Genomic DNA, 12,535 nt, shown 5'->3' with positions numbered 1-12,535 from the left:
CTTGCTTCTTCATTTTACCAAACTGCTTGTTGGACAGATTTAACTCCTCCTAAAATGCAAGGTATGTGCAGCCCTGGCTACTTTGCTCAGCAATCTGCTGGATCAGGCTTAGTCTGGATACTTCCTGTGTATTCACAGCTCCAACACAAGTCCAGCTATAACTTATACAACTTTTTTGTCTTTTGTGTTAGGGATGGTGTGTTTATCTCTCTGGGCATGACAAGAATGTATCTGCTGAATAAAGCTCCGCACTGGCGACAGGAAGGGCATCCGGCCAGTAAACACTCAGCTCCATTCAGTTGCCCAGACTCCATCCCGCAAGAGATTATGAGGTCATTAAAAGAGGATGATGGTGTGGTAATGCAAAGTCTCTACTCTTGGGCAGAACCACATATATAAAAATGTGACATGAATTCTTTCACATCTAACATCTAATTTTATTTCTGCTAATCTGAAGCAGGAGACAGTAGAGTTAGTCTTCACAAAATTAGCATCTGATCATTATACTTTATTACCATCTGAGGCTGCTATTCCAGCACATTTCACATCATACTCAGTTCTGCTCAGAGAGTAGTTCTTAAATAATTCTGACAACTGACCTTTCTTAAAGCAAAAAAGCCCAATCAACAACATTTCTCTGAATGTTTATTTCTCTCCGAGATAGGAGGTATTTTTCCCAGTTTTCTTCAGAGTCTCCAACAATGTATCCACACTGTGCGTAGAATCAATGCTCACTTTCTTGTTGGGTAGGTCAATTTCAAACTGAACACCTGAGAAAGGAAAGAAATAACAGGCATGGTATTTCTCACTTGACAGTGAGAACAATAAACCAGTTTGCCTTCAGACGTTGTAGGTGCTTCATTATTGGAGGTTTTAAGAAGAGACCGGATAGCCACTTGTGCAAAATGATATAGGGCAATGTTGGCAAATCTTTTTGGCACCGAGTGTTGCAATGGAAACGCGGGTGCACCCACACGAGTGACAGAAACCAGAACAACTCCCCGGCAGGTGTGCCGGAAACCGGAACAGCAGCTTCCCGGTGTGCATGCGCCTGCTGGGAAACTGAACTTCCCGTTTCCAGCGCCAGCCAGCTGGTCTTCCTTTGTGCATGTGCCAGAAACCAGAAGACCAGCGCGAAACGGGAAGTTCACCTTCCTGGTGTGCTCATGTACGCCGGGGAACTGCTCTTCTGGTTTCTGGCGCTCCCATGCGCGCAAAGACCAGCTGGCTGGCACGCATGCATGCACCGTAACCTGGAAGAGCAATGGGAGACAGCTGGCTTGCCCGGAAAGATGGCTCTGTGTGCCACTTCCAACACGTGTGTCATAGGTTCGCCATCATGGGTATAGGATCTCCTCCTTGAGCCAGGGGGTTGGACCACAAAACCTCCAAGGTTCCTTCCAGCTCTGTTATTCTGTATGTATTAAGGTAGCAGTCCCAACCTTTCCAGCTCAGTGGACCAGTGGAGGCAGTGGTGACAGTGGGTGGGGTGGGGTAGAAGAGGAGATAATTTCGTGCAGCTTTCACAAATGCAGCTTCGCACCCACCACTTCCACGGCCCAATTCCCAATCCTGCAAAAAGGATTTAGAGAATGGCATGGCTTTCTTGAAATAAAACTGACCTCTAAGAATATGAATCTGTGACTGATCAAAATTATGCTTAATTTCTATGCCTTACTACAGAACAGTTTTATTTATCTACGTGGATATACGGGCATAATGTGCACAGTAATGTTGGATTATACTTAACAGGTATTGATTTATTTAAAGTTGCCCAACACTGCTTGCGAACAGAATATACTGACCTAAGAACACAGAGCTGATTTGTCAGATTACCAAAGTTACTTGGAGATCTTGCTTACTGCATGGTCAAAGTACAACCTTATCACTGGGCTTCTGCTGAAGTGTGCACATTCTCCAGTGTTTCTGGGAAAAAAACTATGCAGATTTTCCAGGGACTGTATAAAATGTTTCCAAAGGCATATATATTTTCCAAAATTTGATGGAAACCATGCATATTGCCTAGAAAAGATAAAGACAACATCTCTCTATCTAGACATAAGGTTTAAATTAATCATGTGGTCATTACGTGACTCCAGCTCCCCCACTGATTGTGTTTGTTGGAAGCCAGTTGGAAAAGTTGCAAATGGCAATCACGTGATCCCAGGATGCTACAACCATCAGAAATACATGCTGGTTTTCCTCAATCACATGACAGTGGGGATGCTCCAACTGTAGTCAGTGTGAGAACAGGTCATAAATCACTTTTTTCAATGTCGTTGCAACTTTGAAAGTCATTTAATGCAGTGGTCCCCAACCTTTTTTATGCCGCGGCCCGGTACCGGCATCAGCTGGGCGCTGCCATCTTGTTTTGATGAAAAAGTGCTTCCGGTGAGCTCACGGGCCTTTCATCAAACAGATGCAACGCTTCCGTGAGCTTTCTACTTTCTGGAAAAGCTCACCGGCTGGCGCGTCATCTTGTTTTGATGAAAAAGTGCTTCGGTGAGCTTTCTACGGCTCACGGAGCACTTTTTCATCAAAACAAGATGGCGGCCGGTAGGATTTGTTCCACGGACCGGTACCGGTCCGTGGACCGGTGGTTGGGGAGCCCTGATTTAATGAATAGTTGTAACTCAAGAACTATCTGCCCTAACTCATTCGATCCACCTTACTCATAGCATAAATATATTTACATATAAAACAGATAACACAAGGCTTCTTAGTGCATTTTACCAAACCATATTCATAAGGCCTTCATTTAGTTCTGAATATGGAAGGATATCCTGTATAGGGTATCTTTAGCAAAGGCCACATTATACCAGTTCTAATTTAGGATAGAAGGAGGATGGACCCCTATTAAGATCTGAAAGAGAGTAGTACATGTCTTCTGAAGACCAAAAGTTAGATAGAATAACTAATTTGTTAAACGAATATAGGATCAAGTCCTTGATGATGCAAAAAGAATAAAGTTTACAGGAAAGTCTGTTATAACCCAGCAGATGAAATCTGATTAAAAGAAGATGCACCTTCATTTTCTCATTAGAAATAATGAAATGCAAATTCAATGTGTCTTTCTCAACAGATATTATTTAGTTCAAGCAACTATTCCTATTAATAGAAAGGCACTCTTTCATAATAAATTCAACACATCAAAACATGAATTTACTGAGGTATACAGTGGGGAAAACATTCTTCTAGTGTGGTGGAATTATCAAAAATGTTTTAGGGGATATCATCTTATCTGTCCTTCTAGCAAAAGAGTTCTCTTCCTGTCATATGAACATGCATTTCAGAAGTCTCCACTGCTTAGATCCATGTCTCCAATGTCAGTTTTTCTACATAGGTTATAGGCAGAACTCTAGGTGTTCCAAGCAAGAACAGTTGGAAAGTCTGGTTTAAATATTAGAGTCTGCCAAGTTTCTCTCACCTCCCAATTTGTTGAGAACACGGCTAACAGCATTGAGGCATCCTTCACAGGTCATATCCACGAAGAACTCATGTTTCTGAAATCACAAGATTTAAAAGGATAAGATTACTGAAATGCATCATGGTCGAAACCAGGGGTCTCCAACCCCTGGTCCATAGCCTATCGGGCCTTGAGCTCTTCAGAAGCAGGCTGCGAAAGTGATGGGCAAGCATGTGCCAGAAAGGTTGGGGAACTCTGATCTAAACTGCAGGTACAACGCAGAGCACAATTAAATATGCTAACTATATTGTGTTAACTAATATTGTGTTAACTATATTGTGTTAACTAAGAATATTCACAAATCTTCCACCCTATAGAACAGGGCTGTCAAACTCCCAGCCCATTGGCTGGAGGCGTCACACGCTGGCCATGCCCACGCCTGGTTCAGCAAAGGGGAAGAAAGTCCAGATACATCACGTGACACCACCATGATGACATGTGACACCCCTGCTATAGAGCATAAACATGCAAACGTAATTTTATGCTCTAATTTTAAGTGTTATTTCAAATTATAAATGCATTACTTTTAAAAAATACAATGTTAAGCAAAATCACATTTCCTTTCATTCATTCTATCAATCAACCAGGATGGGTTACAAAAAAATAGAAACGAAGATGTATGCTAGTGCAGAGAAGGAAGTGTTTATATAGGGATTTACAGTGATTCTTTGTATGCTTCCTAAACAATATGCTTTGTGCTACTGGCTGATATCCAAAACTGGTCTTTACCTTCCCTATGATGAACGCAGTCTTTCTCCCTGAAAGATCCCTGAACAAACAGTGAATCCAGACAATCAAGTCTACTTTTAAAGCAACTCCAGGGTAGCCATCATGACATCTTGTATTCTAAAGTTCCAGAGAATGAAAAAGTATTTCCATTTTGTGTCTCCTTCAGTTATAGTGCCTGACCCTGAAAGTCCTCTTTATATCTGTTTTCTCCACACTATGCAACTTGTTATCCATGCTATCTCTAGGGGTCCCCAACCCCCGATCCGTGGACTGGCATCGGTCAATGGCATGCCAGAAACCAGGCAGAGCAAACAAGCCCCATCCGTAGGATGCAAACATCACATGAAACCACGCCCACTCCAGTCTGCAGAAAAACCTCTCTCCATGGAACTGGTCCCTGGTGCCTAAAAGGTTGGGGGCCACTGCTCTGTATGATTCTAAATATTTGGAGGATAGGATTTTTTATTCGTTATATATCCATTTTGTTTTTTTTGCAAATTATAGAGTTATAGGCTCTCACCCCAAGAACATTAAATCTTTACCTATACTATCTGGAATTCAAATCCAATTTATTTATACATGCATTTTCACTAGTACTTTGGTACTCAACTGCTTTGAAACCCATTGAATTTGATACTCAAAACTCATCGAATTTTGATATGAAAATTTTGTCCCAATACTCATTTGTTTTTTTTGGTATTCAAAGCATAAGCTAGAACTTGTCGGTATTGTGACTCATTATATTATTCCTCATGGGAAAAATTCATTTGGTACTCATCGCACCTTCCGGAACCAATTAAGGATGAGTACTGAGGTATCACTGTAATATACTATCACATAAAAAACTCTTGGAATCATAGAAGGATGACAATTTCAGAATATAATCTGGAAATATCCGGAAACAGACGAGTCTTTAAGTAATTTATTAGGAATAATCTTTGAGGACTGTCATAATCTGTTAATATTTTTGCCTGTGTGATATATCACAGTCCTGAAAACATGGATCTTAAATTGGCACCAGTACTACCTCCGTAGAAATGTATATTAGAAGAATGAATAAAGTGAAGCAAGAGGATCACACATTTTAATGTGTGAAGCACAGCTTGCATTCTTTGTAAACAACTCAGCCCTCGGAGAATTATCCAATTGTCTCTGGGCTTTTTGTGCACTCTTGCTAGAATTTGTTGCAGAGGGAGGTAGTCAAAGAGAGAAGTCAGAGTAATTCTGAGAAGGGCTAACCGGTTTTTTAAGTAACACTTCAAGTACATTTTGCAGAGATTGAAATTGGAGAAAAGTCTGGAATCCAAATGCGTAATCAGACCAATTTAAAGAATGTGCGGACAGAAGTGGATGCAAGTCTTAATGCCATAAGCAGGGCCAAATCTCTGAGTCTATCCTGTTTCCTCTAAGAGACAGACGAACACCAGAGATTTACTGATGTTAACACACGAAAGTTCCATTATTTTACTTTTCATTTTTTATGAGAATGAACTCTTAGTTTGCCTTTATTTATGCATTTGTACCATCTGCCAGCCTAGCAGTTTGAAAGCATGTAAGAAATGCAAGTAGAAAAATAGGGACCACTTAGGTGGGAAGGTAACAGCATTCCATGCGCCTTTGGCATTTAGTCATGCCGGCCACATGACCATGGAGACGTCTTCGGACAGTGCTGGCTGCTCGGCTTTGTAACAGAGATGAGCACTGCCCCCTAGAGCCGGAAACGACTAGCATGTATGTGCGAGGGGAACCTTTACCTTACCATCTGGCAAACCTTGCACTTCAATTTCTTTAGTTATGTTTAACCAATATTCGGCAATGTTCTTTATGGAACCCAAGGTGAATAAGAACTGTCAACATGACGTAGCTGCAAAGAGGCAAATGAAGTTAAAACTGTGGCTGAATTAGCAGGAGGATATAATTTCCAAATGACAGGCACCAACAGTCCATTCTCTTTTTTGTACTTGGCAGCTCTTTCTTGAATTGTTTCTTATAAGAGAACAAAGAGGATCTAAGATGTGGAAACTCAATCCTACACAAGAGACTAACTAAAAAGAAAGGAAAGAAATGTAAGGAAAGATTGAGCACTCTTTGTGGTTTTGAATGGCTAGCGTACAGAAGGCCATGACTCGTCATTTTTCATAACTCAATGCAAGACCCAAAGTAATGGTCTTAAATAAGGCAAATTGCTAATGGTCAAAGCAGATTGACCAAATCAGAAGATGGGCAGTCAACTGGTAGAGGTACTTTAACTGCACCCGATGGCTTCAATGGTCTCCTCCAACTCTACGAGCCTGATCAAGGAAAGTATCATATGGGAAAACTAAAAATTCTCATATTTATGGTAGTTCCATAAGTAGGATAAGCATTCATGGATATCAGCTCAATTAATCAGATGTATTTGGTTGATCTTTTCGGTGCCACAAGATTCTGTCAAGTTTCCTATTCTAGAATTTGAACTACAATGGACAGTGAGTGCTACATATGACACGTGTATAAAGCTATTTAGGGCCACATATCCCATTATTTAAAATGAGGCCCATGATGCAGCCAGTGCATCAGGAACAGCACAAGAAAGGTGCTTCTTTCACCTACCCTCTATCCAGAACAAAGAAAGCCACAGTGGTTAGCTTTTAAATTCTGATGGAGAAAAGAGTGAGAGAAAGCACATGGCGGTCCTATGCGCTCTTCCATGTCCTTTACAAAGCTGGGAAGTTGCCATAGTTGAGTAGCAGTGCAGTACGGATGAACATAGGCCTCAGTGATCCCATTCTTTTACATCCTTCTGTTGCCTCAGTACAATCTCAAACCTCAAACAAAAGCAACAAGATACTTGGATCACCCTGGATTAGCCAGAAGTGGCAGAAAGATTTGACTTGCAATTATTGGATGAACTTCCCTACCATCAATATTTTTTTCACTATTACTGCTCCTGCAACAATAAACTTCTCAGTGTGCTGATTATGGATCTGAATCAGACTTTGTGGCAGTGGGAAGATCAGAGGAAAGACTGGAAATTAGCTAGAACAGGCTCTGTTAATCTGTTGCATCAGTTAATCACCAGGATATTTCCATGTAAGTGGCTTTTGCAAAATGCAAACAGTTTACAAACAAGCAAACTGCAGCTGCAGTATTGAAGAACAAGTTCTGAAAAGGAACTATAACACTTTCTAAGATCTCAGCACTTTTGATTACATAGGTTCTGCCCTCATGGAGGAAACAACTAACGTTATTGTAACAACAGGGAAAGATCAGAGTTCCAGGCCATAATTGCACTATGAATGACCAAGAAGATGGAGATTCTTCAGATTTTACTATTTGTCAACATGTTGAAATGAAGGGCTCCTTTTACTATGAATATCTCGAAGCGTGATGAGCCACCCTTGGTCCCAGGTTTTTTTTTTTTGGCAAGCTCTGGATTAACTATTGAAAATTGGTGGGGTTTCCTGCTATTTTAAGGCAGGCAACACAAACAAGCTGAAGTCCAAAAACAGTCTCAGCATAATTAAAACAAGCAAACAAGCCAAAATCATCCCAAAGATGCTTTTTTCAAAGATACTTTCTTGTTTTTTCTTTTGAAGACATTTCACTTCTCATCCAAGAAGCTTCTTCAGCTCTGACAGGATAGTGGGGAATGGAAGGACTATCCTATCAGAGATGAAGAAGCTTCTTAGATGAGAAGCAAAATGTCTTCAAAAGAAAAACCCAAGAAAGTCCAGTTGTCTCCTGAAAAAGCACCTTTGAGACAACCATGACCTGGATAACTGAGAATTTCTACACACTTTAAACAAGCCAAAAATTACAACTTAAAATTTCCTATCCCCCAAACCAAGGGACAAAACCCAATAAATCTTGATCTGTCTTCACCTTATCCCCAAAGTGGTTCTTGCCCCTCTTTCCCAAAGTGCAGCTTCTACTTCTCAAAATTTCCTACCTCTGCTATAAGTACAAGGCTGGGTTGCAGAATGAAATAGACAAAAATGTAATTTACCCATGTTGTATCTTTGTGAATTGTACAAACCCAGTCTACGCAATCAGTTTCATGTCATGCAAATGTAGAGACCCAGTTTAACTAAGGACTAGTATCATAATAATACAAATAGTTTACTGCAATCCATCATTACTCAATTAACGCTACCAACTGAGGCCTATGTCCAGTTTATGTGCTGCTACAAATGCTCATTTTCTCTTTAAAAAAGTATTGTCAGGTTTACCAAACTGGGATGTTGTTATACTCAATACAGCATTCATGTACATTATTTTCCAAACCAAAGTTCCTGAATTATACTAAAACTCTTAATTCAATAATGTCTAGCCGGACTGACTACTAGCTAGGAATTATCATAATTTTTGTACTGTAGATGGCTAGTTAGAAATTGCTGTTTATTTTATATGCAGCAGTTGCCATCGTGAAATGGCTGTTGTAAGGGGAATATTTCTCGTGTCTAATAACTTCTATAATAAATATGTACATATACAAACTTTATGTTTATTTCGAGCATCCAGAACAGTTCTATCTGGAAGGCCACAATTATCTGCAAAAACCAATGGATAGAGATTTTATTTACTATACATCACAATGGCCTGAGATGACACTGATGATACTTCGAATTAAGTAGTTTATTGGCAGATATCTTTAATGAAGCCTAAAGTAAGCAAATTAGGTGGCTTTATAAAAAAAACATGCTCTTTTATATGGAATCGGAGCAAAAGATATACTATTAGCCCTAGATGAACACAGCCAGGAAGGGTGTATACTATATTTATATAAATTACAATGGATCCTTTATAGTCAATAATAAGAGTTATGAGAACAATTGGCAAATGTTTCTGGAAGACACTAGGTCTTCTCTCCCAATCCTGGCGACAGGTCATTTGGATCTGCCAAGTTTGTTGGCCTAAAACTCTCAGGATAGGATGAAACTCATCAGGAGAGTACCAAGTTAGAGAAAATTGTATTAAATAAGACACCACCCATGCACACATATTCAAGGATTCATTTGTCCTGCCAAGTGCATATGCATGAGAGACAGAAAAATAAAGTGCAGGATTCTGTGTGTGAAAGACGCTTGGCCAAGCACAATTTTCCAGGTTACCCTTAGTTTGTGGAGAGGGTGAGGGTAGAGAGTATTATACAACTGTGAGGTCTAAAACACATTTGCAAAATCCGTTGTCCAAAAGGACTAATTTCTGATAACAAGCCTCATATTAATTCTAATTTTGAAAAAGGAAAAGGAAAAAAAAAAAAAAGCTGCCACATCAGCCTTTCCCAAACCGATGCCCTAGCCTAGATGTAGATGTATTAAGATGGCTTGGCGGGGAATTCAACCTGGACATCAACCTGGGGAAGGGGAAGAAGCAGCCTCTTGTTATCAGTGCTTAAGTAGCCCAACCAAAGGCCACAGCAAAGGTTTGTGACAATCCCTCTCGCCCATCCTCCCACCGCGCGATCGGTCGATTTAGGAGATCTTACAGAGGTAGGAGATCAAACCAGGGAGTAAGCTAAACGGGACTCTCCCAACGAAAGGCGAAGGGCTTCTTCCCCCAAAGATAGGAAACAACAGGGGGGCACCGGAGGGCTGATGCCGCTGCACAGCAAAAAGGATCGCCGGGAAACTTCCTTTGCAGCGCCTTCCACGGGGCTCGGCCTCCTTTTTTCCTCGCCGCCCCAGCCCGAGTCTCGGATTCACGCGTGGGCAAGTACCTACCGGCATGGCTGCTGCTGCTGCTCCTCCAGAAACCGTCTCGCTCGCTCTCCTCAGCTAGCTCGATTGCTCGTCCAGCCTCAGCAAAGCGCAAGGCCACCCGATCGCACCCGAGCTCGCTCCTCCCAGCGCCACGGCTCCTCCTTTCTAAGCTGTTGCTGGCGGCCGGGCAGCCGTTGGAAGGGCGGAGAGAAAGAAGCGGGCCGCCGTGGGTTCTTCGTGCCGGTAGAGGGAGAAATTCCTTTGGAGGTGGGGAGGGCGATCGAGGGAGCCCGGCTGGGGAAGGAGATGGGCTGGGGTGTGGGACTGGTTCCTGCAGCGATAGCCAGACATGGCATGGCATTTTATGCCCTTTTCCAGAACGGCCATATTTCGGCCAGACTTCTGTAGGCAAGGAAAAATCAAAAACCCGCAGTCGGCAAATTCCCCAGCCCCAAGACTTACTTCTTTCTTCCCCCCTCACCCCCGTTTTTTTCAAGCGGTCAGCTCGGCCGTCGTCGTAAAGCGTCACGCTGGGGAGCAACGGTGCGCCCGCAGAAATATTCCTCGGTGTCTGCAACGACTACTTAATTTATAAATAGGTTTTTAATTGAAACAAAGCAAAAAACAAAAACAAAAAAAGCTGGAGGGAAAATGCTGCAGAGCAGCAACATTGCAGGTGCACTTTTTTTAATAAAAAAGGACAACTGAAGCGTAGGGTTTTGTTTTACCTTCTGGGTTATTAGTGTTTTGCAATTGGCAACCGTTTTGTGGGAGTAACCAACAACGTTAGCAATATGTCAAATGAGCTCAAAAAGCCATTTCAGGATATCAATGATTTTGAGATTGCTGTACTAATATATGGCCCAATTCAAACTGCTGGTAGTTACCTTGTAGAAATCTTTACGGGGATCCCACTTTGCCAAAACTGACCAGGCCAAATACCATGAAAGACCCTGAAGTCTTCTCAATGCGACCTAAATAGTAATAGGAAATATCTGCAGGCATATACGCTTGATGCACAATAGTAGACATCATTGAGTGGGCCAAAGTCCACCTTTTTTCAGACTGGAACTGCAGAGAGCCCTGCTCTGGAACATGCTTTCCCCAGAGTTGTGCTACTGTGTTAAAAATCTTTTGAGGACATAGTTTCCCAAAGCAGATTTATTCAAGGACAAGTCCCAATGAATAAATTTAATTTTAAATACATGTGCCTGTTTTTGGAGGTAGTAATACCGCTTTGTATCTCCATATTGCAATATGACTTCTTTATTTTTATACCAAGTATTGTTTATGTGATTGTATAAAACCATAGCATGGAATTAAAAGGCAAGCTAGAAAAACTTAAAATACTGTTAATACAACTCTATCCTGTCAAATGTTAACTGTGGGCCTGATCAGGGTTGTCACCTGTTGTATTCCTGGTGCCCCTCACTGGTTTTCTATTTTGTCTTCATCAACAATTGATCAGCTGCCTGTGCTGAAAAATAATGCATTTTGGTATCAGTAAAAGAAACATATTGCCCACAGAGGCTGATTGGAAACTTAATAGTATGAAATGTCAGAATTGGTTATATATTAACACACCCCAGTCTATTTGAAAATACTGGCCAGATCAGGGAGTACATATCAGGCTGGCTGAGTTTATCTCAAGTACAACATGTACAACATGGCTTGTTTATGGCTGAAATTGGTTATGGAGTTGGATTAACTCAAACTCATAGCTAAATAAGCCATAAATCTCTGAACTATATCAGCACAGCTTTGGTGAAGTGCAACTTGACTTGAAGGAGATAAGTATTGGTCCTATTTAATATATGTCTCTGTGGAGATACCTCATTGTGCAGCTGTGCTGACATAGCATATTAAGCCATGGTTTAACAACTAGATTAGCTAAACCAAAGTCAAATCCACACAATCCTAACATCATACAAATCAGGCCATTAGCTTAAATTAAAATGAAATTTGGGAAATTTGTATATGGCATGAACACAAGCATTGCTTTTCATTAATTAGCACATCTGAACTCTGCCTATTTGTAGTGGTATCCTCACAAAAATATTTGAATCAGGTCAATTATTTGGTTTAATATTGTACATTATCAACAATTTTAAACATAATAACATAATATGCAATAGATTTGGAATGAAGGATTGGAGAATCCTATACAGTATTACAAAACCAATGATATCAGCTTTCTGAAACATCACCTATATAATTCAACAAGATTAATTTTACTGAATTCCACTGGTTTTTATTTGTTCCACTTGTTTTTTCATACATGCTAGTTACCAGTTTGTATGATTTAATTATTTGCATTCTTTAATCTTATTTAAATTATATTTGCAAAGTGCTGTAATTTTTATTTGTTCTTTAAAAAGTTAATTAAAAAATAGGAAGGTAAAATGTCATCAAATTATTCCTGGTGACTTTATGGTCATCTCTTTAGGCATCCATAAGAAGACACAATGATATGAAAATAATGCAAATGGAATGATGCAAGAGGGCAAGTCACGTTATTTGCATGATGTGTACAATGTTACTCGTTACTAAAAAACACAAAAGTAGCACAAGACATAATGATTTCAATAAAACAATCAAGAAAAAAGCTCAGAGGAGGACAGAAAATGGAAGATTGGGTACTTGTTTCTTTGTTTAT

The 12,535-nt window shown here is 40.5% G+C and overlaps 1 protein-coding gene across 2 annotated transcripts; it reads right to left on the bottom strand.

Annotated features, from left to right (window-relative positions):
- Nucleotides 1-487: 487 nt before the first annotated feature.
- On the bottom strand, nucleotides 488-12,535 carry ATOX1 (antioxidant 1 copper chaperone). 2 transcript variants are annotated; one of them, XM_087955123.1, is made up of 4 exons: nucleotides 9,901-12,535; nucleotides 8,675-8,727; nucleotides 3,428-3,503; nucleotides 488-770 (listed from the first exon to the last, which is right to left on the bottom strand). In XM_087955123.1, exons 1-4 carry the CDS (start codon nucleotides 10,238-10,240, stop codon nucleotides 646-648), a joined length of 594 nt encoding a protein of 197 aa, XP_087811249.1. In that variant the 5' UTR covers nucleotides 10,241-12,535; the 3' UTR covers nucleotides 488-645. The 2 variants fall into 2 exon arrangements, with proteins under 2 accessions (XP_087811249.1, XP_026541742.1); XM_026685957.2 differs by lacking the exon at nucleotides 8,675-8,727 and having other exon boundaries at nucleotides 9,901-10,131.

The sequence above is a fragment of the Notechis scutatus genome, chromosome 2 (genome assembly GCF_049901735.1).
Source record: "Notechis scutatus isolate UNSWTSFEM ecotype Mainland chromosome 2, rNotScu1.2, whole genome shotgun sequence".
Lineage (NCBI taxonomy): Eukaryota > Metazoa > Chordata > Lepidosauria > Squamata > Elapidae > Notechis > Notechis scutatus.
Note: the sequence above shows the minus strand (reverse complement) of the source record. Positions and strands in the feature narration are given on the sequence as shown.

What these genes read in the sequence shown, in the direction of transcription:
- ATOX1 (XM_087955123.1), bottom strand. Translation starts at nt 10,240, where the DNA reads ATGCCATGCCATGTCTGGCTATCGCTGCAGGAACCAGTCCCACACCCC. An exon ending in CAGCAGCAGCAGCCATGCCG is followed by an intron (nt 8,728 to 9,900) that starts GTAGGTACTTGC and finishes TGGTTTTTGCAG; the next exon opens with ATAATTGTGGCCTTCCAGAT. An exon ending in TGTTCTCAACAAATTGGGAG is followed by an intron (nt 771 to 3,427) that starts GTGAGAGAAACT and finishes TTCCTTTCTCAG; the next exon opens with GTGTTCAGTTTGAAATTGAC.